The sequence below is a fragment of the Vigna radiata genome, unplaced genomic scaffold (genome assembly GCF_000741045.1).
Source record: "Vigna radiata var. radiata cultivar VC1973A unplaced genomic scaffold, Vradiata_ver6 scaffold_364, whole genome shotgun sequence".
Taxonomy (NCBI): domain Eukaryota; kingdom Viridiplantae; phylum Streptophyta; class Magnoliopsida; order Fabales; family Fabaceae; genus Vigna; species Vigna radiata.
The window spans coordinates 196,860-223,668 of NW_014542352.1; the positions used below are offsets into that span (position 1 = coordinate 196,860).

General features: G+C 33.1%; 2 protein-coding genes and 1 pseudogene across 3 annotated transcripts in view; all 3 read left to right on the forward strand.

Annotated features, from left to right (window-relative positions):
• LOC106779556 (receptor-like protein 12) overlaps window positions 1–2,244 on the forward strand; it is an 11,472-nt gene extending 9,228 nt beyond the window's left edge. For both annotated transcript variants that reach the window (XM_014667680.2, XM_014667681.2), the window contains exons 7-8: window positions 48–122; window positions 224–2,244. In XM_014667680.2, the coding sequence (XP_014523166.1) occupies window positions 48–122; window positions 224–2,157 (2,009 nt within the window). In that variant the 3' untranslated portion in view covers window positions 2,158–2,244. The remainder of the gene's footprint in view (window positions 1–47; window positions 123–223) is intronic.
• A 6,046-nt stretch (window positions 2,245–8,290) lies between these two features.
• On the forward strand, window positions 8,291–9,059 carry LOC106779548 (annotated as a pseudogene).
• Window positions 9,060–15,496: 6,437 nt separating this feature from the next.
• LOC106779549 (LRR receptor-like serine/threonine-protein kinase GSO1) overlaps window positions 15,497–26,809 on the forward strand; it is a 39,292-nt gene continuing 27,979 nt past the window's right edge. The window contains exons 1-4 of the mRNA XM_014667669.1: window positions 15,497–15,633; window positions 15,729–15,809; window positions 16,279–16,434; window positions 16,530–16,604. Coding sequence (XP_014523155.1) covers window positions 15,555–15,633; window positions 15,729–15,809; window positions 16,279–16,434; window positions 16,530–16,604 — 391 coding nt within the window. The 5' untranslated portion in view covers window positions 15,497–15,554. The remainder of the gene's footprint in view (window positions 15,634–15,728; window positions 15,810–16,278; window positions 16,435–16,529; window positions 16,605–26,809) is intronic.

Below are 26,809 nucleotides of genomic sequence, written 5' to 3' on the forward strand. Positions count from 1 at the left end.
ATAAGCTAANAAAGTTGGTANATAACCTCTTTTATTCTNTGCTGAAGTTTTGTCTGATCTAAGCAAACTGGAAGTTCTTTACCTAGCTAACGCAGGTATCAATGGAATTTTACCGAATCAAGGTGAGCATGTATCATTTATGTGATTCTTTTTCTCCTTGTTCCATATCTAGTATATGTATACATTATTAGCATATATTTTAAGTGTATTATTATTATAATAGGTTTATGTAAAATGAAGCTACTTCAGGAACTGGATCTGTCATTGAATAATCTGAGAGGAACTTTGGATGCATGCCTTGACAACTTGACATCATTTCGTTATCTTGATGTCTCCTTCAACTATTTAAGTGGGAATGTGACACCCTTCCTTGCACAACTAACATCTATCAAATTTCTTGGCATTGGATTCAATAACTTTGAGGATATATTCTCATTCAACTCTTTTGCCAACCATTCAAACCTTAAGTATTTGTTTATTGGGAATATGAAAGTGGAAACCGAAAATCCGCCTTGGGTTGCATCATTCCAGTTGGAAGAACTCCGAATGAGCGGTTGTGAGATAAACTTACCAGCAGAAATTCCAACTTTCCTTTCAAATCAAACTAGCTTGATATTTCTTGATTTATCAAGAAATAACCTTGTTGGCAATTTTCCTAGCTGGTTGCTCATGAACAACCCAAATTTAGAAGCACTCTACCTATTTGATAATTCTTTCACTGGACCTTTTGAACTACCCTTTGATAAAAAACATCGGATGGATCAAATGATAGCGTTGTCCATAAGAAACAACAAATTGCAAGGCGAGCTCCCTAACAACGTTGGATTCTTCTTCCCACGTTTGGAGTTTTTGGATGCCTCAAACAATAAGTTTGATGGTCCTATTCCGGCTTCAATTGGAGAGATGTCAAGCTTAGTGGAATTGATACTAGATAACAATAACTTTTCTGGCAATGTACCTGAGTACATTCTTCACAGATGCTTCTCATTAGACATGTTGACGATTAGCAATAACCAGCTCAATGGAACACTATTGAGTACCATCAGAAAGCGTAAGCTTACTTTCTTAGCTGCGTCAAGGAACAACATTGAAGGAGCAATAACAGATGAATGGTGCCAACATGAGTTTTTAATGTTAGACATATCTTACAATAAGTTCTCTGGTGCACTGCCCTCCTGCTTCAAAACGCCAGCATACTTACTCCTACAGGGAAATAATTTTACAGGCACGATACCTGAATTATTCATGAGCAACCACTATGGAGCAGTAGCCATTGATTTTAGTGACAACAAGTTTACTGGAACAATACCTGATAGTGTATACAAGCTTTGGCCTTTAAGATTTCTTTTATTGGCTGGTAATCACTTGCAAGGCCAAATTTCCAGTCAAATATGCCAATTAAAACATATCAATATCTTAGACCTTTCGCAAAATAATTTCAGTGGGTCCATACCTGCTTGCTTCAGTAATATGTCGTTCGGAAATGTTACCGTTCCCTTTTATGCTACTGATAGGGAAAAACCATTTAGCCCCGTACCTCTTGTGGTAATGCAACTCATAACAAAAAATTTACATCTTTCCTTCGGCAGTGATAGATCTCAGTTACTGTCCGAACTAGATTTGTCATGTAATCAATTGACAGGAGAGATTCCACACCAATTAGGAGATCTAAATGGCCTTCGTTCTCTCAACTTATCTCACAACCATCTAAATGGTCTGATCCCAGACAGCTTCCAGAAGCTACAAAACATAGAGAGTTTAGATATTTCAAATAACAACCTGAGTGGACAAATCCCTCTTCAGTTACAGGACTTGCATTCTTTGGCTGTCTTCAATGTTTCCTACAACAATTTGTCAGGAAGAGCACTTGAAAAGGGACAGTTTTGTACCTTCGATGGGAGTAGCTACAAAGGAAATCCGTATCTTACGTGGGATACCTGTAAAAGTGAAAGTTCAAAACCACCACTACAACCAACTCTGTTGCCTGATGAAGTAGAAGAAGAAAACTCTGAAATTGATTTCAATGTCTTCTGTTGGAGTTTTGCTACATCTTATGTCATGGTAATCGTAGCGTTGGTGACACTCCTTTGGTTCAATCCTCACTGTTGGAGAATCTGGTTTTATTTCGTCGAGGTGTGTCTTCCTAAAAGGATTTGAAAGAGAGTAATTGAAAGAATTCGAAAATAATTTTTTGTTAGTTGTTTATTTGAATAGATTTAGAGGTAAGGGAGTGAGAGTAGATTTTGAAGGAAAATTTGTGAGAATTAGTGTAGGATTTAATTTATATGACAGATTAGAAAAATTTACTTCTAAATTTACTTTCACTTACCTCCAAATCTATTCAAATAAACAACAACAAAATTTATCATCAAATCCTCTCAATTACTCTCTCTCAAATTCATTCATGTGAAGAAGGCCTAAATGTTTTGGTCAATTTCTTCATGGTTACCACTAAGTTATGAAATAAATGGCTCATGTTAGATATGTTACTTTTAGGTTTAATAGTTTTTTTTTTCTAATATTTAAGGAGTTTCTTTAAAGAGATCTCAACTTTTTTTTTGGTTAATTCAGTTCCTTTTTATTTTAAGAGTCAATATGGTCCATTTCAATAAATTCAATAAATTGAGAGTGACAAATTTTGAAACGTGATTATGTGTAAATGCCTTTGAACTTCTCCAACTTTTGACTCTCTCAATTTCTATTCATAGCACATGTTTATATTCTATGCAAAAGCAAATCTTTGAGGTATGATGAGTAGAAACAGAGTGGATGAAGAATTGGATAAGTCTAAAGTCGCTGATACATTATCATATTTTAAAAATGATGTCAGCATCGATTTAACAGTAAAGACCACGTTAATTCCTTCTAAATAAAATAGGAGATGGAATGAAGAAAAAAAAACATTAAAAGATTACATTAAATAAATTCTTTAAATATTGAAATAAAAAAATCTATTAAACCTTACTTTTAACAATAAATGGTATGATAACTGATGAAAAGATTGTAGTTAGTTTTGTTTTCATCAAGTTCCTCAAATTTTGGTAATGTGTATTATGAAATTTTCATGTGTTTTTGTATCATTCATCAACAATATAATATTTTCTTGTGAGAACATTACAACTTCTTTCATAAAAGAACTCACCTGCATTAATTTGCAATTTCTTTTTATTTGGTGCTTAGCAGAACCAGCACGGAAGAACGACGGTAATTTCTGAAGGTTTATAAGCATAATGGAAATTTCAAACATGTATTACATGTGGTATTATGAATTAAAGAAAATCCGGAAAACTTTATTTAAATAAAAGAAAAATAACTTAGAAAATAAAATTGATAAAACTTGAACCATTTCTAATGTTCTGTATAACAGTTTAAAGATATATGAGTAGTATGGAAATTTCAAAAAAAATAAAATAATATATATATATATATATATATATATACTATAAAAATTATTAATATTATCGACCGATGTATTTGTAATAAATTTTCATTATCGACCGATTTATAGACGGAATTTTAATTTTTTATCGACATTCAAAAACTTTCGGTAAATTCGTCGGTAAGTGACATACACATTACCGACGATAAAAAGAGGGGGAATTTTTCTGTCCAAATTTCGTCTCCAGTGTCATTATATGTGGCAAACATCACGCATATTTCTCCTTCTCATTTTTCCTTACCACCTTAGTGTCATACTTCTTCCTGCCAGTAGTGCTATCCTCCAATGTTTGGTCACCAGAACTTCTTGCCACCACTACTCATTTCTCCTTCTCATTTTTTCTTACCGTCTCATAGTCTTATCACCGTTGCTCTCCACCATCGTGGGCTCGCCACTGTTGCAACCCACCACTATCTGCTTTTTAGCCTTTCCAACAAGTTCAACTTTTCCAGCGAGCTCAACTTTTTCGACGAGCCGTTGCAGAGTTGATCTGTGTGATTAGGAACATCACCGGTCCTAACATCTTCTTTCTCTTACAGATCTAAGAATTGTAGAGAAAACGAAAAAAAATGACATAGAGGGAGGAAGGAAGAGGAAGATGAACTAGGTCGCGGTATTTACCGATGGCCAAAAGCCTTCGGTAATAACCAAAGGACTTTTCCTTCGGTAATTACCAACGGATATATCCTTCAGTAATTACTGACAGATTTATCGATGACCAAAAGCCTTCAGTAGTACAGGAAAAATGATTTTTACCTACCGATATTTACATATGGATTTTGATCCGTATGTAACATAGATATTACATACGGATTTTATATAGAGATTTTACATACCCATATATCTATATGTAATTTTTGCGTCTGGTGGCGGAAAAGTTTTCTAAGGATAAAATTCGTATATAAATGTTATAATTCGTATGTTAGTAAAAGCAAATATTACCTACCAATCTTTCATACGGATCTGAAAATTATTTTTTTAAAAAAAATTGAAATTAGATTTCATTAATTCTAAGCAAGCTTATATGGTGGAACACTCACTCGAGCTATTTTTTCTCGTTGAACCGTAACTTAAACTCTGCACTCTCCACACACTAATTCTCTCAAGTCTCTTGAACCCTAACTTCAACTCTTCACTCTCCGCACGCACTGATTCTCTCAAATCTTTGTCGAATTCTAACTTCAACTCTCCACTCTCCACGCACTGAAACTCTCATCTCTCGAACGCACTGAAACACTTGAGTTGTGTTCGTGTCAAAAACTCTTTCCCTAAATCTCCTTGTGCCTCGTTGAGGAATCTGGTTCAACACTGTCGTTTGGCCTTCGTGGTTTGGTGCTGATTTCCGTTAGGGTGACACTAAGACCTTCATTTGGTTTGCAATCCTTTCTTTTTTCATTTTCGTAGTAATCTCTAATGCTAGTAATCCATAAAATCGAAAAAGGGTCAAACCCTAATCTTTATTTAATTTTTTTAATTGGCGCATTTTTGGTATGGCTCGCAAGATGAGAATAACTCTACCGAGAGCGGTGAGGTTTTGAAGCAGAGAAGTGAGAGATGAAATGAGAGAAGGGTTGTTGATGAAAACAAGTTCCTGGAGGGAGGAAGGAAAAGAAAAGGAAGGAGAGAGAGAAAAAGGGGCGTGGTTGAAGCAGTTGTAGAAGAAGAGTTTACGAAGGTAGGGGAAGGAGTTGAAGAGATGAAAGTGGAGGGTGGCATTGGAGGAGCAAGGGGTGTTGGGGGTTTCATCGGAAACGTAGTGGAAGCTGAGTAAGACGATGTGGGGCGTTTGGTTGAGTTGCGTAGGGTAGTCGCAAATGACGTCGTGCGGGGCGGAGAGGCAGAGGTCGTCGGGGAAGAGCATCAGAACCCCATTTCATACACGATGTGTTCATCAACTTTGGTGGAGAAGAAATCATTCGAAGGTTTGGTTCTCATCTCCTCTCCGCCCTTTTATAAGCTCAAGTCAAAACTTTGATTAGCCAGGAGAATTTGCACGAGGGAATGAAACTGGAAGAGCACATGCGAGCAATACGACACATTAAGATTACAATAATCGTTTTCTCCAAATCATACAATGAATCTGCTTGCTGTCTTGAGCTTGAAAATATCATTGAATGCCACGAAACATTTGGCCAAATAGTTTAGCCCATATTTTACGAGATCGACCCATTGGATGTATATCAGAAGGTTGATTTTGGAAAATCGTTGGAAGAAATTGCACACAAATGTTATTTAGGAGAACAGCTGGAAGATATGTTGTCCAGCACGTTTCTTTATAGCATTTGGATTGTTTACACTGTTTGACACATTTTTGCTTCAATGTTAACTGAGAAATGCGTTTGAAACAAAAGATAAAGTTAAAAAAATTTGGTAAAAAGGACTAAAACCAGAGATTTCTAAAGTTGAAGGACTAAATTGTACCTTAGTTTGAAATAGGGACTAAAACCAAAATCGCCCCAAAGTATAAGGACTAAAAACATATTTAACCTTGAATTTTTTATTATAACCACTAATTAATTATGATTACATTAATGTTTGCATCAATGTTTGCATATGATATTCTTTCATCACTAATTTAAGTTCATATCTTGTAATATACCTGTAATGAAATGAAATAAAAACCAGAGAATAAGATTTTTCATTGCTCCTGCATCTGTGTCCAAGCGATACATGGTTGGATTAAATTACTATTAATTATTAATACTTATTAAATTACTGCTTTTATTTTCACAACTTTTCTTTTGTTTTTGAAGTATTATATGTCGATTTTATATCACGATACTTTTATGTATTACTTGAAATGATGATTTAACTTTTATTTTAATACATAATTTATTAAATAGCATCATACAATGTTAGAAATTAAAAAGTAGTATTTTTTAATTTTATAAAAAAGGGAAAAGTAAAGAATCAAATTTTAATAATTTAAATTATAAACATATTTAATAAAGTTTTGTTGAATGTAACTTAGCAGAGTAGTATTCTAGTATAAACCCGCGTCAGCTTTTCAATGAAAAATAATAATAATTTACGTAGTCGCCTGACTTTTTAATATGATTGATGCCTACTTTTCTGATATCCTATTATAGTTAGAAGTGAGATAATCGAGTTAAGCTGGTTTGTGTTTGACTTTAACAATAGTTCGAATTATTAAAATAAAAGGGTTAAGAATAATAGAACGATTTTCTTAATCGAAATCCCATTAAGGTACATAGTATACATATGAAAATAATAAGAAAAATAAGTTATTATAATTTGGTCAGAGGTAGTTGTTTGGTTGATAGGTCTTTGTAAGATTTGGTGGAAACGTGAAAAGCTAAAATGATGTAAAATCTTGAGAGTGAGGATGAATGTGGAAGGTAAGCAATTTGTGCATACTTCCCCTTTGTTATTCCTATCTACTTCTCATATCCAATCATCATAATAGACACACACTGTTGAGTCCAAAAAAGACATATCCATGTTTCCCAACCTAATGGACACACACTGTTGAAAGTTTATAACAATGAGAATGATGTATAAAAAATACGTAAATATTTGTAGATATTATGACTTATTTTATGATAAGGAAAAGAAGGAATTTGGTTTAAAGAAATGAAGATGAAGTTAGATAGAAAGGACATGGGAGGAGGTTCACGTTAACCTTCACCACACTGGAATGATTAACAAAGGTGTATAGCTTTAAGCTAAGTTACTTGTCTCATCCTCTGCCATTTGTCTCTTGCTCACTGCCTCAATATGTATATACAAATAATAATAATATTTTTGGTTTAGAATCAGACAAGAGAATTTAACAGCATTGTAAAACAATTGTTTAACACTTTTCCTTTTGTTGCTAATTGTTTTTTTTTTTTTGCAGATCGCAATTGTATTTATTTACATACTGCTGTTTAGAAGGGTTTCCAACAACATTTAAATCACATTCTGGTATATTGGGTCACCTGGGCATCAATCTTGGTTTCATTCTTCTTATCCTAACGTAATGTAAAATACTTATAATGTTATGAATTTTATTAAATTCATCTTAATGTTCTTCTTGGTTTTGATCTTCTTAATTGTTTAATAGAGTCTGTCAACTTTATGTATGACCATCCAATGGCATTTGTTTACGGCAGTACATGGCATCTAGTGGTTCTAATCTACCTCCTCCACTCTAGGCACAATCTAATAAGGAGAAGGGAAAAAAGCAATATGTGCAACAAGATCAACCCTAAGATGAACAAAATCCTTAGTGATTATTAGGAAACTATATACTTGTCATTCTATTTTGTAGTATTTATATTATTTGACATCTTAGGAACAGTACAATCTATTTATGAATATTAGACATCTTGTAAACTTATTTGATAATGATTTTTAAGTAATATATATTTATTTTTAATGTAAAATGTTTGATATGGTGTTAAATAAAAGTTAGGTTTAATGTATTCAGATGTTCCTATTTGTGCAGATTCATATCAATTAGGTCCTCGTATTTTGGAAGTGTTCAATTGAGTCCCTATTTTGGTAAAATTGAATCAATAATACCCTTGGCGTTAATTGTTGTGGACGATGTTAACTTTCTCGCGAGATGGCATGCTGAGCTAGCATTGAATAAATACGTGGCAATGTAAGAGGTGATTATGTGGATTTATTTTAAGAGTAGATTTATTTTAAGTTTTAAATATAATCTCTGTTACCTCTCTCACTTTCTTCTGTGCCATGGATTCCAGTACCCCCAAAGTTTTTTTCTTTCTTCTTCTCCTTTGCTCTTCTGGTACGGATAATTTCTTCGTCAAACTTACAGTGGTTGGATAAAATAAAATAAAAAAGAAAAAGAGAAAGATGAATGGAGCATAATGATCGTTGTTAATGGCGTACCAAGCGATCCAGGGTCCGAGTTTAGGATCGAGTTCGAGTTTGGGGTTTCAGCTACTCAATTCTCCTTTCGGAGACACCACTTACACCAAAGTCTTCGTTAGAGGGTTGGCCTGGGAGACTCATAGTGAAACCATGCGCCGCTACTTCGAGCAGTTCGGCGAGATTGTCGAGGCCGTTGTCATCACCGATAAGAACACAGGGCGATCCAAGGGCTATGGTTTTGGTATAGGTGACTTTCCAGGATCCTGAGGTTGCAAGGAGAACCTGTGCTGATCCAACTCCTATTATTGATGGTAGAAGGGCGAACTGTAACCTAGCTTCACCTAGTCGACCACGACCAACTTTGCCTTATGGACGGGTAAGACCTGCCTCCCCTTATGTTGGAAGTATTCAAACACCTCGCGGTGGCTATGTTGGAGGCTTTGGGTACCAAAAATCGCTTTCTTACAGCTATCAACAAGGATTAATTTACCCTCTATATGGGTATACAACATATGGACCAGAGAACATCTACCCACATAGTCTGTATAACCCATATATGGGGCAACAATACCTTCAATTATATGGAGTTCCTGGAACAATGAATACAACTATTTACCCATATGGACAATTAGGTCAGGTTGTACCTAATAGTCATGGTTATTAGGCAATGCAGGGTTATACAGTACCAGGTCATCAGATTTTGCCGTTTAGGGGATCTAATGTTAATGCCATACAAACTTCAGCAATGCTTGCCATTCAAGCCTCATTTCCCCCATGACCTCCCCCTTGCAAAAATGTAGAGTGCATCGTACAAAAAATTAACAGTTATTTGATCAACATCTAAAATTAAAAATAAAATAAAATAAAACCCAAGTTCATTAAGTAAAGGTAGTAAAACAAAAACATGCTCAAATTAAACAGAGAAAAAGAATGCATTGAAGTCAACATCGAAATTGACTGCAGAGAAACTCAATCCAGTAGATGATCGAAATCCAAATATGGCAAAGAAACCCTATGAGAAAGTAAAAATCTGAATCATTCGATAGATTGGAAAGTTGAGACGAAGAAAAATTAGATCATAATCATTAATTCCAAATAACCAGATTTCGCGAAGGTTTTGGGGGTTTGATGTTTAGGGTTGGGGAGAGAGTGAATTTGGGGTGGCGCATGGGTGGCTGAGGTAAGGGGGAGATGGAGAGGTTTGGTTTGACACAGGTTTAATCAAATAAAAATATATCCACGTAATGCCACATGTTTATTGAATGTTAGCTAAGCTTGCCACCTCGCCATAAAGTTAACGTCATTCATTACTATTTAACGGCAAGGGCATTATTGACTCAATTTTACCAAAATAGGGACTCAATTGAATATTTCCAAAATACGAGGATCCAATTGATACGAATTCACATAAATAAGGACCTCTGAATACATTAAACCTAAAAGTTATTGTGGTGATTGGTATGTATATTACAAGTTTGTAATTAATGTATGTGCAGGTGTTGAATAAAACATTTTTTTTTATAAACAATGTTACATACAAATTTTTCCGTATGTAAATACGAAATTTGTATACGAATTTGTTCGTATATAATTTTACATACGGATTTTATATACGGATTTTTCCATATATAATTACATACGAATTTTTCCGTACATAATTATATACGAAAAAATCTGTATATAATACTAGCTACGACCATTTTATATACAGATTTTTGTCCGTATGTAATACTATTTTATATACGGATTTTTGAGGTTACATACGGATTTTGGTTGTAGATAACAACGATTTTTCTTGTAGTACCGACAGATAAAAAAGTCTGTCGGTAAAGTTTATAATTATCGATGGATTTTATACATTATCGACGGATTATGGCACAAATGCATGACGAAAAGAACATATGAACAAATATGATCAATATTTTATAATATTTCATATTGGTGCCAGCTTGATGTAAGACATTGCATATATGTGATGCATGTTAAAAAAGTGTATGTTGTGGTTTAATTGGAACTTTGCTTAATATGAAAGGGAAGACAAAAAAAAGTTAAAGCATGACATGATTTGATTGACACGGATATCCGTACTGAGTTACATTCACGATTAGTTGGATGATGCATGTACTTATCATTATCTTGTCATACTTTTAAAAACAAAAAATTGATTTTGTTGGTGTTTAAGTTGTGTAAAATTGTCCTAGAGTTGTTACTCTTCAAATATTAAAAGTCATGTGTTTATGAAAGATTTGAAGTTAGTTAGTTTAAAGTTCCACATTGTTGCAACAACTATTGCCAATTGCTATTTGTGTCATCTTACCTCTTTCAATTAGGGGTTTTATAACATGTTTAAGTTTTCTCTTCAATGCTAAATGCAAGAAATTTATTGACCCTCAAGTGTTAGATGATTTTTAAAACGAGGTAGTCACAAAAATATGTCTATTGGAAATTTATTTCTCGTAGTTTTTTTTTTTATAACATGGTGCATTAAATAGTTCCTTTGTTGAGAGAAATTTGATTATGTGTGTCAACACCCAATTTCGTCCAAGAAAGTAAATAATTGAAATTAAAGAATAAGAAAATAATAATTAATGGTGGGTAAAGAAAAAGGGAAGAAGAAAATAATAAAATAAATTTTCCTTAAAAAAATGTACTCTCAATTTTCAAACTTTAAAGTATTTTTGAAATATTAGTTTAATATGGAAATAATTTGAATCAACATTATGCCAATAATTATAAGCAATAATTAAAAATAATATATTGATATAATTTGCTGAATCAGTTTCTTTTAAAGGGAAAAATGTAGTTTTTAAAATGGACAAATTTTCTAAAAATATATTATAATCAATGTCTTAAATATTATTTAATTGGTTTTCTTGCAACCAAGACCATTTCTTTCCTTATTTTGTTCATTGTCAATTAATTCTCAATTAAGAAAAGATTGTCATAATATTACATTGTGTTTATATAAATACCCACCCTGTGAAAGAAAAAAGGAGACGAAAAAATAGAGGAAAACACCTAAAGAATTATAAAGATTGAAAGAGAGAGTATAGAGAAAATTAGGTTCTCACACATAAGGGTTCTGTCAACAACAACCATTGAGGAAGCACTAGGATAATTCAAGAAGCTAAAAAGCTATGTTACCTCTACATTCTTATTTTTCTCTTTTTATTATACTTTGAAGGTTTTTTCCAAAGATATTATTTTTTTTATTATTAGGCACAAATAATATTTTCTTAAAATCATAAATTTTTTAATATAAGTACGCGTCGGCCTATGACAAGTTTCTTTTCTTTTTCCCACCATTTTTTAAAACAAAAAAAAATGAAATATTTAAAACCAAAAAATGTTCTTTTTTGTTAAACCAAACTTTTTTTTACCAAAACTACTAATCCTCGATTTTCCATTATAAATGGATATACGTAGGAGCAAAGTCAACCATTGTTGGGTTCACTTTTTTAAAAATATAAATCAATCCATAGTACTTTTTAAACAAACTCACAAACCTTTTTCTAGATAAAGAATTATGTGATCCCTGATTTTCCATTAAATGAATATACGTAGGAGCAAGGCCAATCATTGTCGGTTCATAAAACAAAAAAATATTTTTGTTTCTTAATAGTTTCTTTATATTATTATTTTTGGAGAAAATTAAATATTTTGGAAAACCACGTTAATTTTATACATTTTGTTAAAGGTACTGCCTTGGGGCAGGCGCTGTATGGTGCTAATACCTTCCTTACGCGTAGACCATGAAAATCTGTTTTTCGTAGACCATGCTTTTATTTTAGGGTTGTGTAGCGGTGTCACATTTGGAGTATTTCCAGTTTGGCTATCGTGAGAACCCCAACTAGTGTTTGTTCTCTTTACATACAATTTCACACCTTGTTGCGTTTCAACTGTTGTGGAAAAGTTGTGAAAAGGACCATAGCTCTGGTGGCCTTGATTTTAGGTTTAGGAAGCTTTCCCTGTGAGATTGCATATACAATGCTTTGACCTTAGGACGTTGGACCTACCTTAAAAGCATAAAACATGTTGTCTTTCAATTATTATTTGGCATATATGTTTTCATACATCACATGCATTAGCAACATTTTTACCAATACTAGTGGAAATCACATAGTTGTTTGATATCGTAAAGGTTGGGACTTAACATGCAATTTGAAACTATGCAACAAACTAATTTTTTCATATTAAGAAGAAGATCACACATTAGAGTCTCCAGTATGAATCTAACGAGATTGAAAAGATTAGGAAAGCAAATGAAGACAATGAAGAGAGAAATATTCAGAAAGAAGTATGGAAATTTGCTCAATCTGATGGAGGTAGACGTACAATCACTTACTATCACTACCCTGTCCCAATATTATGATTCTCCACTTAGATGCTTTACTTTTCAAGACTTTCAAATGACACCGACTGTAGAAGAGTTTGAGCACATCTTGGGCTTATCTCTAAAGGGTACAACACCATACCAACACTTTAAACATCATGTTTCTATTACTACCATCGTTGCTATAATGAAATTGCACCCTAGAGAATTAGAGGACAGGCTGGTAACAAAAAACAATGTGAAAGGACTCACTCAAGAGTACCTGGAGCAATACCTACATCGTCTGGCTAGTAGTGAAGAGTGGAAAACATTCATGGACATGTTGGCCCTTACATTATATGGCATCATGTTGTTTCCTAAGGTTGAGGATTTTGTGGATTATGGCGCGATGGATGTTTTTGTAGCAACTAAGACGAGATCAGAGAATCTTGTTACTGTAATTCTCGCTAATGTTTATGGGACAGTGAGTTTTTGCCATGAAAGGAAAGAACAAAAGATTATTTGTTGTTTGTCGGTGTTATATCAGTGGTTTTTCAAGGGCAGAGGAATGGACTCATTTCGCCGTAGGTCTAAATGGAGGGAAGATAAAATGACATTCTTCTTGGCTTGAAGGAAGGTATTTCATCCATTATTGTGGCAATTTCCCCAACATTCCACTCATTGGAGCTCGGTACTGTACCAACTACAATCCTATTTTGGTATAGAGGCAGTTTGGGCATCCCATGAGAGGGGCACCATCCCCCGATTATCTCACCCCATTATTCATTTATTATGAAGATCGATGCTTTGTTGAGAAGCTAAGAGAGATTAGAAGAGCATGGGGAAACATCATGCAATTTGAGGCAGATAAAAGGATAGGAGTGACAAATCAAGAAGTCAGTTATTGTTGGAACAATTTTCCAAGAACTTAGGGATACAAGATGAAAAACAATGTAGACTTGATATATTCTTCTAGGCGTGAATACACACTTTCCTAAAAGCAATATTCCGTCCCTTATAAGAGTGAAGGGGATCATGAAATCCACTTTTGAGATACAAAGAAGAAATACAACGATAACACTCACTCTTAGTATTAACGTTAAACAAGAATATGATTGTCAAGAATTGATTTGTGTGTTAAGAGAATGACCGAATGTAGAGAAAATATCTTTCAAGTCTCTTAAAATCTCTACTTTCAATAGAGCACAAGATCCCTTTATATAGATATTGATCAGGCATCTTTCAAATCCAAGAGATACCAGATTCTTATTAGTTACATTTCTTCATGAATGATTATAACTTTTCATGAATGATAACTCTTCATGAATAATTGTAACTCTTCATGAATGNGATACCAGATTCTTATTAGTTACATTTCTTCATGAATGATTATAACTTTTCATGAATGATAACTCTTCATGAATAATTGTAACTCTTCATGAATGGTAACTTTTCATGAATAATTGTAACTCTTCATGAATAGTAACTTTTCATGAATAATTGTAATTTTTCATGAATAATTGTAACTCTTCATGAATCTGAAAAATGTCTCTAATACTCTTAAATTCCAACAATCCTCCACCATTTGAGAGTATTGTATAATTACATAACACAAAAATCAATTTAATAATTGCAATCTTACACATAAATGAAAGTGTACATCGACTTGAACTTTCGCTTAGTAGAACACACATTTCAAGAATTCGCATTTTATTGGTGTCGCAACGATTGAACCAACATAATACATAATGAATTCTTGAAGATACTCTACATATAAGATAAATTACATATTCTTGTTATACTTGACACAATAGGGTCATGCGTCCATATCTATTCATATGTGCAACAAAGTCATGCCTCCTTGACTTCTTGAAGCGGCCAAACTTCACACTTACATAGGTTGATTTCTTAGGTAAACATGTTTCCGTGACAAAACATAAATTCAAGAAATCAATTAAGAATTAGTCAACCTCCTAAACATCATAGATCTAAAGCACTTTTGAAATAATTATTTGTGCTTTCAATCATCATATAAGAGATTCAATCTTATTGAACTTAAGACTTAGCGTGTGTTCGCTTGAACAGATAACACTGTTCAAGCGAATTTCGAAGCGCGGATTAAAATTCAAATGTTGTTCCCTTGTGTGAATTTGCAGAGAACGGATTACAAGTGATTTGAGTGGATTTCGAAATTTAACACTGTTTTACCAATCTCTCCAATACGCAAGGATTTGAGGTGATTTACCTTTAAAAGACCCCTATGCCCCTCTGCCAATCTTGAAAATTCCAACCCCTACCATATTAATAAAAAACGTAATATTCAACTAAATATTAAAAAACTAAAAAGCCTTGTATCAGCTGAAAAATAAAANNAGAGGCACTGCACTGTTGTTTCACGTGAACCTTTCACCATAGCTCTGTCCATGTGATTTTCCAGTATGCATGCGGCCTGGCCATGCTTATTCGGTCTCTTTTCAGTGCATAGCTGGTGTGCGTAGCTGGGGAGATTCGCTGCGAGATTACTGTTTGACACAACCCTTCACTCAGAACCCTTATTTGAATTTGAAAAACAAGGTAAGACCATTAATAAAAGAGTGTGTTTGGTGTATGTATTAAAACCTGTGTTTGAGAGTGTGTGGTGCTTTGCAAGAATAGTTTTCTGTGTGGATGGTGAAGAGGAGCACAACAGTGGGAGCTTTGGAGAGGTAATGTTTCAATGCATTGTTTCAATTTCAGTTTCTGTGGTTTTTGCAGATGGAAGAGATGGTTGTAGAGAGTGCATGGAAGAAGCTTCATGATGCAGCNATATATATATATATATATATATATATATATATATATATATATATATATATATATATATATATATATATATATATATATCTTTCAGATGATGGCAAGTCAACGTTAAAGAAGTTAGAGACATTAGATCTGAGTTTCAATTATCTCAATGAGAGCATAATGGAACTTGTGGGTACTCTTCCATCTATCAAGAATTTGAATCTTTCTGGTAATTCTATTCGTGGACGCTTTATGAAAGGTATGAATGCAACTTATGTAAGTACTATTACATGTTTCATAATTGGAGATTATGCATGTTCTAATTTGCTTTTTTTTTTTTTTCTTTCTTCTAAGAATTATCACGTTTACCAAACTTGGAAGTGTTGGATTTGAGCATGAATCTTATTGGCAATGACACCTTTCTTGCATCTCAAGGTACATATGTGTGTATGTGTGTCGTTGCTTTTTTAGTATCATTTAATTGTGCGAGACCATTGGCTAACGAAGTGATGAACGCACAGTAAGAACTCTACCAAAAAGAGAAATTACGTTTCGAAGCTAGGTTAGAGAACTCGAGAAATCTTGGATTTAAAAATGTTTTGCTGAAATTTGCTAATGATGTGAAATCTTGGAGTCACAGTGTTTTGCTAAGATTTTCTAATGATATGAATGATGTTTCTTATTTTATCTTAAACTAAAAACTTAAAAGAAGTGTTATTAATTAAGTAACATTGATAAAAAAAACTTAAAACAAATGTTAATAAAATAGTTAATGCTTAGTTTGAAATATGAAGAGATTATTTTCTAAATCTATACGCAACAAAATTTAGTTAAGATTACACACACACATATATTTTTATTTATTTTTCATCAGTCATTGAAGTAAATTTCTGAAACCTTGCAGATTATCAAAGCAAGTCAAGATTGAAAAAGTTGGGGACATTAGATCTGAGTTTCAATTACCTCAATGAGAGTATAATGGAAGTTGTGAGTGCTCTCCCATCCATCAAGAATTTAGCAATGGCTGGTAATTTTATAGGTGGCCCCTTTCCGATGAAAGGTAAGAATATGTGAATGCAGACAATTAATAATTATTTCATCTTTAAATTGGAGACCTTTTTCACATTCTGATTTATTTTTGTTTTCTTCTTCAAGAATTAACACTTTTACCAAACTTGGAAATGTTGGAATTGAGTGGGAATCGTCTTGTAAGCTACGTTCCAAATCAAGGTATGTACTTTGTGCTGCTAAAGGTGTTCTTTGTAGTTCAGACTTTTTATCAAAGGTTTAAGTTTTAGGTTATGTTTAGTAATTTCAAGAAATTAAAATTCATGTATTTAAATTACTTACAATTTTCATTTTTTAAATAGTTTGATTCAATAGAATAATTAAAATTTTTCAAATTTCAATTTTCTTATTTAGATAAAACAATTAAGTTTTCTTTTTAAAGAGAATTTCTATTTTAAAAATAGGTTAAATATATGTTTTAGTCCTCATATTTGTTCCTTATTCTCAATTAGGTCCTCATGTTTTTTTTCCCAATTGCATCCTAATATTTGTAAATTTGAGGAATTAAGCCCTCTCCATTTTTTTTTGTTCCAATTGCATCCTAATATTTGTAAATTTTAGGCAATTAAACCCTCTCAATTGGCCTACGATGTTAGTGGTCAGTTAACAGAGAGGGCTTAATTGCCTCAAATTTACAAATATTAGGATGCAATTGGGACAAAAAAAAAACATGAGGACCTAATTGAGAATGGGGAACAAATATGAGGACTAAAACATATATTTAACCTTAAAAATATTTGGACTTAGCTAGACTTCCAATCCAAAATGATTTATCTTGACTTTCAACTTAACCTAACTCGTCCTAACCTTTGGCTTCTGTTGATTGTCTTGATGTTCAGTCAAGATTGAGACGAGTCACCTTAGGTCCATATTGACTCAACTTGACCTTTAACTTAACTGACTAATGAACCTTCAGTTAGATAAGCTCATGTCAACCTTCGGCCCAAGTCTAGTCGTCTCGACCTTCAACCCACCTTAATTATCTTAACCTTCAACCTAGTTAATTTGTCTTAACCTTTGGTCATCATTAACATCGGCAAGGGCAAACTCACCTGGGCCTTTGGCTTAGACTAGCTTGTCTCGACCTTTACCCGAGTCTGCGTAAACGAGACCTTCAGCTTTGGCTGAATCTCCTTGACCTTTGGTCCACATCAACTCGACTTAACCTCCGGCTTAGGTAGACTTCGCTCAACCTTTTTCTTAGGTCGAGTTAGCTCAACCTTTTTCTTAGGTCGAGTTAGCTCGACCTTCTACCATGCCAAATCGACTCAACCATTGAGTTAAAATGGCTCGACCTTTTGCCTGAGCCAACTCGGGTCGTCCTTTAGTTTGGGCGACCTTTAATTTTGGTCGACTTGGGTCAATCTTCATCCCAAGCCGACTATACTTTGACCCAAGCCGACTCGATGTCAACCTTCGATTCAAGTCAACCAGGATCGAACTTTGACTCGATCAACCTATGCTCACCGCGACTCATTCGAAGTTGATTTGGCTCGATCTTCTACAACCAGGTTCTTGATTTTCTTCTTCCTATCTTAAGCTTTTCTACAATTTTCTAGAATTTGTATTACATTTTCTGTCTTTATGATTTTCTATATTCTTCTAGAATTTGCATTACAATTTAATACTTCTCCTTGATGCAAATTCAATAACTCCAAGCATAGAACACAATAGGTCAAATCTTGGTCTTAGTAATACCTTCGTGAATATATTCAATTTGATCTTCTTTCTCTATTACCTTGACCCATTCTTCTTGTTTTGAGGCTTCTTCATAACAATTAGGCTCAATAATGGTCATATTGCAAGTTTCATATGTCTACCAAAAATCTTACTTGTCTTGTGCTGGATTCAAGTGAGGAATCTTGCTGTGGAGGTGAAGAAAACATACCTGAATTTTCTGCCTCTTCTTGAGTTTGTTCTTGAGATTGTTGCATTGGAACTAAATTTTTTCTTTTAATAACTTTTTCTTCTTCCCAATTCCAAGAAGCATTTTCATCAACTTGAACATCTCGACTGATGATGAGCATTTTTGTTTGTAGGTTGTAGACTCGATAGCCTTTTGATTTTGTGTTATATCTAATATTCCTCGTATAGTCTTGTCTTCAAGCTTATGTCTTATTTGATCAAGAACATGTATGTATCATATAGATTCAAATACTCATAGGTGTTTAACTGATGGCTTTATTTCACTCCAAGCTTCAATAGGAGTCTTATCTTAGACTGCCTTAGTTTATTTAGAATGTAAACTATAGTGTAGACTAATTCAGCCCAAAAAGTGTTTGACGTACTTTTCTCTTTTAGCATTGATCTTGCCTTCTCCATGATTGTGTAATTCTTTTTCTCTGACACACCATTTTGTTATGGAGTATATGCCACAGTCAATTGTCACTTTATGCCTTCATCTTCATAGGATTTGTCAAACTTGCACGATGTACTCCTTGCCATGATCACTTCTAAGTACTTTTATCTGTTTTACACTTTGCTTCTCGATAAGGGCCTTGAATTTATTGAATACTCCGAAGACTTTTGACTTTGCCTTAAAGAAATAGACTTATGTTATTCTAGAGAAGTCATCAATGAAGAGGATGCAATACCTATTGTTGTGATGTGAAGACGTCTTCATCGATCCACAAACATGGTATGAATCTGTCGCAACCGCAAAATCGTGACGGGACGACGATCCAAAAAAGAAAACGATAAAGAAAAAGTTTTTGGAGTCGCCACCTTAGTTTATTCTGGAAAACTACGAAAAAACCGTAAAATGATAAGGCAAGGTCTACAAAACCAAATTCTGGTTTCGGAAGTCGGTTACGTGTAGGGAAGGTGTTAGTACCCCCACAACGCCTGCCCTAAGGCAGTACCTTTAACTAAATACGCGAACTTGATGTGATTTGCAAAATGTTTAATTTCCCCTAAAAATAAAACTCTAAAGAAAACAAAATATTTTTTTATTTTTTTGTGCCCGACAAGGATTGACCTTGCTCCTATGTATTCTCAGTTGGACCGAGAAATCAGGGTTACGTAGTTCTTTCAATCGTTTGGAAAATTTGTTTGAGAAATTTGTTTGAGAAATTGTTTGAGAAATTTGTTTGAAAAAAATATTTGAATTTTTTTGGATTTTTGGAAAGTGAACCATACAAGGACTAGCCTTGCTCCTACGTATCTCCACTTTGGATGGAGAATCAAGGATCACGTAGTTCTGGCTGAAAGATTGATTGTTTGTTTGTGAAAATGTTTTTTAGTTTTTTTNCTCAAATCCACTCTCAATTACCCACAAATCTACTCAAAAAAACAACAACAAAATTACCCTTAAATCCACTCAAATCAACTCAAATCATCCCCCCCAAATCATCTCCCCCAAATCCCTTCATAAGAACACACCCTTAATGTCATATTAAGCGTTAAATTAAGATTCTCTTACTTGTGATTAATTGTGGGCTTCATTCCTATTCCAATTTTCATTCTGGAAATGGAATCTTTAGCCAATGCTTTAGTAAATCCATCAGCCAAATTAAACTTTGTTCGTACAAAATCTATTGTAATAATTCCATCTTTGATGAGTCCTTAGACATAATTATGTCTCACACCAATATGTCTTGATTTGTCATTGTATACTTGACTATAAGCCTTTGCCAATGTTGCAACATTGTCACAATGTATTGCCATTGGTGATATTGGTTTTGGTAATAATGGTATTTCGAACGTGAGATTCCTTAATCATCTGACTTCCTTTCCTATCGAGGGTAGAGCTATAAACTCTGAAGCCAAAGTGGAATCTGTAATGCAAGTTTGTTTCTTGGTTGACCAAGAAATTGCACCTCTTCTAAAGAGGAAAATCCAATCACTAGTTGAAGAGTGATTTTCTGCATTTGTAATCCAACTTGCATCAGAATATCCTTCCAAAACTGAAGGATAACCACTATATATTAATCCATAATTAATAGTTTTCTTTAAATACTTAAGTACTCGACGTACTGCTTGCCAATGTGATAGACTAGGATTACTAGTATATCTACTCAATTTGCTTGCCGTAAAAGCAATATCTGGCCTTGTACTTGTCATTGCATACATTAAACATCCTATTACCCTTGCATATTCCAGTTGTGAAACTGCTTTACCACCATTAGGTAATATCTTTAAACTAGGATCCATAGGGGTTGAAACAAGAGAGCATTCATAATTGTTGAATTTCTTGAGTACTTTCTCAATGTAATGAGATTAAGACAAAATTAATTTCTCATTTTCTCTCTTAATCTTTATACCCAGTATAACATCTGCTTCTCCCATATCCTTCATAGAGAAATAAGATGATAGAAATGTTCAAATAAAGGATCAGACATACCGTTCAAAATGTGACCACAACAGACATAATCATCATTCTCCCATTTGTTCCTTTTCCGTTGTTCCTCCAATGTCTCGGTTTCGCTTTCTTTGGGTTGGGGAGAACTTAGAACATATGCCACGTTTAGAGCCGAGAGAAGGAAATGGATCTTCTTTTGCCATCGTTGAAAACCAATGCCTTCAAACTTGTCTAATTTGTGAAAGTTTGCAGACATCTCACAAATTGTTTTCATCTTATAGAAGATATTGCTTTTAGACTGTTGGAACAATTTTCCAAGAACTTAGGGAAACAAGAGATGAACAACAATGTAGACTTAATATATTCTTCTAGGCGTGAATACACATTTTCCTAAAAGCAATATTTCGTCCCTTATAAGAGTGAAGGGGATCACGAAATCCGCTTTTGAGATACAAAGAAGAAATACAACGATAATACCCACTCTTAGTATTAACGTTAAACAAGAATATGATTGTCAGGAATTGACTTGTGTGTTAAGAGAATGACCGAATGTAGAGAAAAGATCTTTCAAGTCTCTTAAAATCTCTACTTTCAATAGAGCACAAGATCCCTTTATATAGATGTTGATCATGCATCTTTCAAATCCAAGAGATACCAGATTCTTATTAGTTACATTTCTTCATGAATGATTATAACTTTTCATGAATGATAACTCTTCATGAATAATTGTAACTCTTCATGAATGTTAACTTTTCATGAATAATTGTGACTCTTCATGAATGGTAACTTTTCATGAATAATTGTAACTCTTTATGAATCTGAATACTGTCTCTAATACTCTTAAATTCCAACAGTTATCAAAATTGGATTACACAAAAGGTAAAGGCATTAAGTTGCCATTCAAGTCAATCAGAGGTCAATTAGCAAACAAAGGGCAGTTTCAAGATCCAGAGTCTGATAAGGTAAAATAATTGAAGATAGAAATAGAAGAAATTTGAGGTCAAAATGTTAAGTTGATAAGGGAGCTACGAAATGCTCGCAATAATTTTGTAGATCTGAAAGCGGAAAAGAAAGAAACTACGCAAACATACGAAGAGATTTTTAGGAAACAAAGCATCGAAAGAGGTTACACACACCGTTTAAAGCATGATGTCAAGCTGCTAGCGTGGAGCTTGCCATAAGGGTGAAAGAAAGGAATACGACATTGGAGGCTGAAGAACATTGGAAATATCTTTATGAAGATGGCACGGTATTGCTTCATGGACCTAGGATGCTCAGGATGAAACGTGTGGGATAAGTAGAATGGCCTTTGATGGATGTTGTCTAGACTGTAAACTTCCAGGGGATGACTGTCCTCTGAGTAAGCTATATATAATTTTTTATGTGGTAGACTGTGTTGTTATTATATTTGGACCGACTTATCCTAGTTAAATTTCTCGATTAATCATTGTGCTTTGGGTAACTGTGTTAGTGAGATAGTGTTAAACTCAACTACACATTGTGTAACTGTTTGTGATTCTATTTGTTTTAAGAGTCTTACACTGAGTAGAATATAAGCCTTAAGACTCTCCTACTTAATGGACTAATTCTTAGGTTGTAATATCCTCTTGTATTTAAGTCCCAACTATTCTTTTGGGTGGGATATCCTCATGTGCTTAAATCTTAACGTATGTGTTGTGTTGTTATTATTTGTGTAGACAGTGGTCCTATTAATGTGACGGCTGAAGGAAGTCTCAGAAAAATGTTTTAGTTGTGATATCACTGCTTGGGCCTTGATTAACTAATCATCAACATTGTGTAAATGAATCAATGAAGTTTCCAAGCTTTGCTTATAAGTTTGTAGGATAATAGAAAAAGGGTCCTTTTATTTGGTTTCTTTTTCTCTTCATACATAGTACACTGTATCACTCTGTCCAAATTTTATTAATTTTCTAATTATCTCTAAAATTACATCGTTTGTATTCCTAATTTATGATGAAAATGTATATAAAATGCAAACTTCTCTTGTTTGAATGTGTTGAACTCCTGCAAAGATTATAGTTGTTCATGTGGGTGACTTGACATTTATGCAAAAATATATACTCTAACAATGTACGTTATATTCTTTCCAACACACTTAAATTAGGTGAAATTCATGACAATTTCGTTTGTTATTTATTGAGGTTCTCACAAATTTACTCAACTGAAGTGTGTGTTACTGTTACTTTTTGGTTTATGCCGAAGTAGTTTCACATGATTGAGAACCTTTTAAGACATCAGTAGGATAAAAATATTATATTTTGAGCTATAAGTTCGCGCTTGAATCCCCTTGAAAAACCGTTTGTATTAATTTGTGGATGATATCTTTTTCTCGGTATCAGGATTTGCTTATCAAATTGTAGTGTTATGAAATTCTTTATAACGGAAGTGAGTAATAGCTGTTCTTTTTTCTTCTTGCAGTTTGGGGTGTATGCAATCATGCGTTTCATTTTCACCTCTACAAAAGACAAAAATATCATCACATAAAGAACATATGAAGGAAATTGAATGAGATGAGAAATTCCTCTACTAAGAACTTCTTCAACCAAACAGAAAACTAAAGGGAAAATGATTTTATTTGTAGTTCATACTTTTGATCAATGGTTTGATTTGATGAGCCATTAAGTTTCATGGTTTTTCTCCCATTCTAAATAATTTTCTATTTTTTATCCCACATGACTTATCGTAACGATTAACCAGCATAAAATGGTTTTCAAATTTCAACTCACGAAAAAGACTTTTTACGTCTCTTATTTTCGTTTCTTTATGTTTGAGAAATGTTCTACATTATTGGGGTGTCATTTCCGGAGATAACATGTGTAATTTAACTCAAACGTTCTTGTAACAGACGTAAAACAGTGTTTGTTGTCCAATGGACTAACGTAAAATTTGGTGCCAATTTAATAAAAGGGGTAAAATTTCATGTCTGATAGGACATTAACAGGTGTAAAATTACGTTGGTTGCTACACTAGCCGGATATGTCTTAATTGGAGAATGTGATTTTCATTGTTAATAATTTACGGATAGCAACAATTATATTTAACTCATAATAGTTTAAAGACAATCTGTCATCTTTTGATATCTAGACTTGTTTTATAGAAGAATTGAAAATAACTTTTAAATGAATTAGTGTGTTTGATGAAAAGAAAGATTCTAATAGTGAAAAAGATAATGAGCCAATTCAAATTAAAAAAAAAAACTTAGTAAGTGTAAGATAAAAGCAAAAATTTCTAAAATTAAAGGTTTTATGTGAAATCTGAAATTGACTAATGATAAATTTTTTAATATGAAGTTTTTTTTTTTCATTGTAAGTGGAGTCAAAGTATGGAGTGATTTTTGTGAAAGATTTTTTTTTTTCATAATATATAGGTTTCATTTCCTATTAATGCGATGTAATTTAATTGTGGGTGGTGAACTAATGTTTTTTTTTTCTTTTTTAGTTTTTTAATAAAATCTTTATATAATGATAACATACATGACATGAACTTGCTTGGAAAATGCAAATCATATCCTGCTGACTTTTGTGACAAAAAAAATGCTCGACAAAGAAATAGTATTATAGGTTTCAAATTCTCATGGGTTGAGACATCCCTAATATCTCATTATTTTAGTTGTATATTAATTGTTACCGACACTAATATTTATTTATTAAAAATAGTGAAAAATAGTTAGTATCAACTTAGAGTTGACTAACGGATCTCTTTCATGTAAGTCATTTTACAATTTTTTAATGTTTTTTAAAAAGAACTGATCTTTTTGTATTCCGTGAAAATCACGAAACCTTTGAACTAAAATCACATTTTACTGGACACTGATATTTAAAAATTAATTTGATATTTTATTGCAGTATCATAATTTTGCATAACAACAAATTTCACATACTTTAGAGGATGACCCTCTGTTGACCTGGTCAACCATGGATATGTTAACATAAGATACCCGTATTGAAACGGAACAGTATTGTGAAGAGCAAACAACTTTAAGGTCAAATACTTATCTTTCTAAGTAGTGTGGAGACATGCAGAAGATTTCCATCCACTCATGAATCTTTCTAGGGTTTATCTGGCTATTTTTATTCAATGGTTGAGTAGCAACCATATGTCGCGTTCTAATTTGCACAAAATGTTAAGAGGGTGAGAGCTATATATGTACATTACAAATTGTAAAAAGTAGTAATTTTGAAGTCATTTCCATATGGAGTTTTGTGGGAAGAAAACGTGGTTGGTGTTTATGGGAGTAATGGTAGTTCTGTGTCATGTGTTAGGCACAAATGGTTGTTTCGAAGAAGAGAGGAATGCACTGTTAGATTTCAAAGCTAGTTATGACAATGAGTCATATGTGCTAGCTTCGTGGTTGAATGACCCAAAGAGCGATTGTTGCTCCTGGGAAAGAGTCACATGCAGTTCATCTTCTGGCCACATCATTCATCTCGCACTGGGCAATCTTCATACAAAGGAAAGTGGTGGAATGGAACTATTTCAATTTCCATATGGTGAAATGGGACCATATAGGAATTCATTAAGACCATTTTGTTTGCAGCCCATGCTTAGCTTAAACTGGTCATTGTTCCTTCCCATGAGGGAACTGAGAAGCCTTGGCTTGTCCAATTTTTGTTTTCTGGGATTCGTTCGGAATCAAGGTACAAAAAGCTATTGCATCTTCATTTACTTCTATACTCTTTATTTCTTTATTTTAATTATTGTTGTTTGGGTTCCTTAACTAGATTTTTTTGGTAGAGTTAGTTCATCAGAAAACAAAGGAATATAGGAAGCATTTCGGAGTTTTTTAACCCATATAGTAAAACATGTTTGTACATATATGATAGAAAATGCGCTCATACTCATTGTTTCTTTCTCTTATCCTTTCAATGTGCCTACACATTACCACGACATCTGAATTTCACATTGGTAGTAACATCATGACATTATTGATTTACCTTGCTTGGTTTCTTCAATTCATTTTAACTTATGTTATGTTGTTTTGATGAGTAGTTCAGTAGTTGTTACTCATGTGACCCTATAAATAATTTATTCGTTTTCAAATGATGTAATTTTAGTCATGCATCAAAACATAATTTTGTTTATCGTTTTAAGTTGTAAAAAAGTCAAATTCTTATGTGAATTAAAAAAAAAAGTGTAATTACATCATACTATAAGACAATTTTCTTGGTATAGAAATTAAGCAGTGTTTTTTTTTTCTTCTCTTACTTTAAAGAATTAGTCAATACATATTTTCAAAATTCTTAAACGGTGTAGCTTAACTTATATGTACAATCAAAATAAGGCAGCTTCACTTCAAAGGAGAAATCTCACACCAAAGATTGAATATAGTGTCTATAATTCTTTAAATTGATCACCCTTTTACAAGTCAAGTAGATAGGTGAGCATGAAGGGTCTCTCAGTAAGAAAAATATGACCTTAAGGTGTCTCTACAAATAACAAAAGTTTGATTCTAGAAACTAGGTTAACTTTAGGTTAAAAAGAAGATAATTTTGGTGTGGAAAAATGGTGGAACTACATTGATCCTATCCATGCATTAGGTAGGCGACCAATGGTGGAACTCATGAATATTTTTGGTAATTTTATTTTAGAAATGTATAATATATTTTTTTAATATTCGAGAGTATTGCGGGTACGAACAAAATATTCAGTGTTTTTTTTTTTTTAAACGGTACCTGTATAAATAGTGGACGGATTGTGGGTGTAGTTTTTATTTTGCAGATTGCAGGTATAGTCACAATTCGTAGACAAAATATTAATTTTGATGTGGCTATATATGGTTAAGCTAAATATTATTGTGCTTAGTCTTGTAATTAACAGCTTTACGTTTATGTCTGTTAATTTTTAACTTTCAAAAGGGATAGAACAAAACTAAAATGTACGTTTATGACAAATTCAAAATAAAACTTAGACGCTGAATTAGTTAAGCCTATTTAACACATACAGAGAATTGTTGTAAATGATGGAGTGATATATATATATATATATATATATATATATATATATATATATATATATATATATATATATATATATATATATATATATA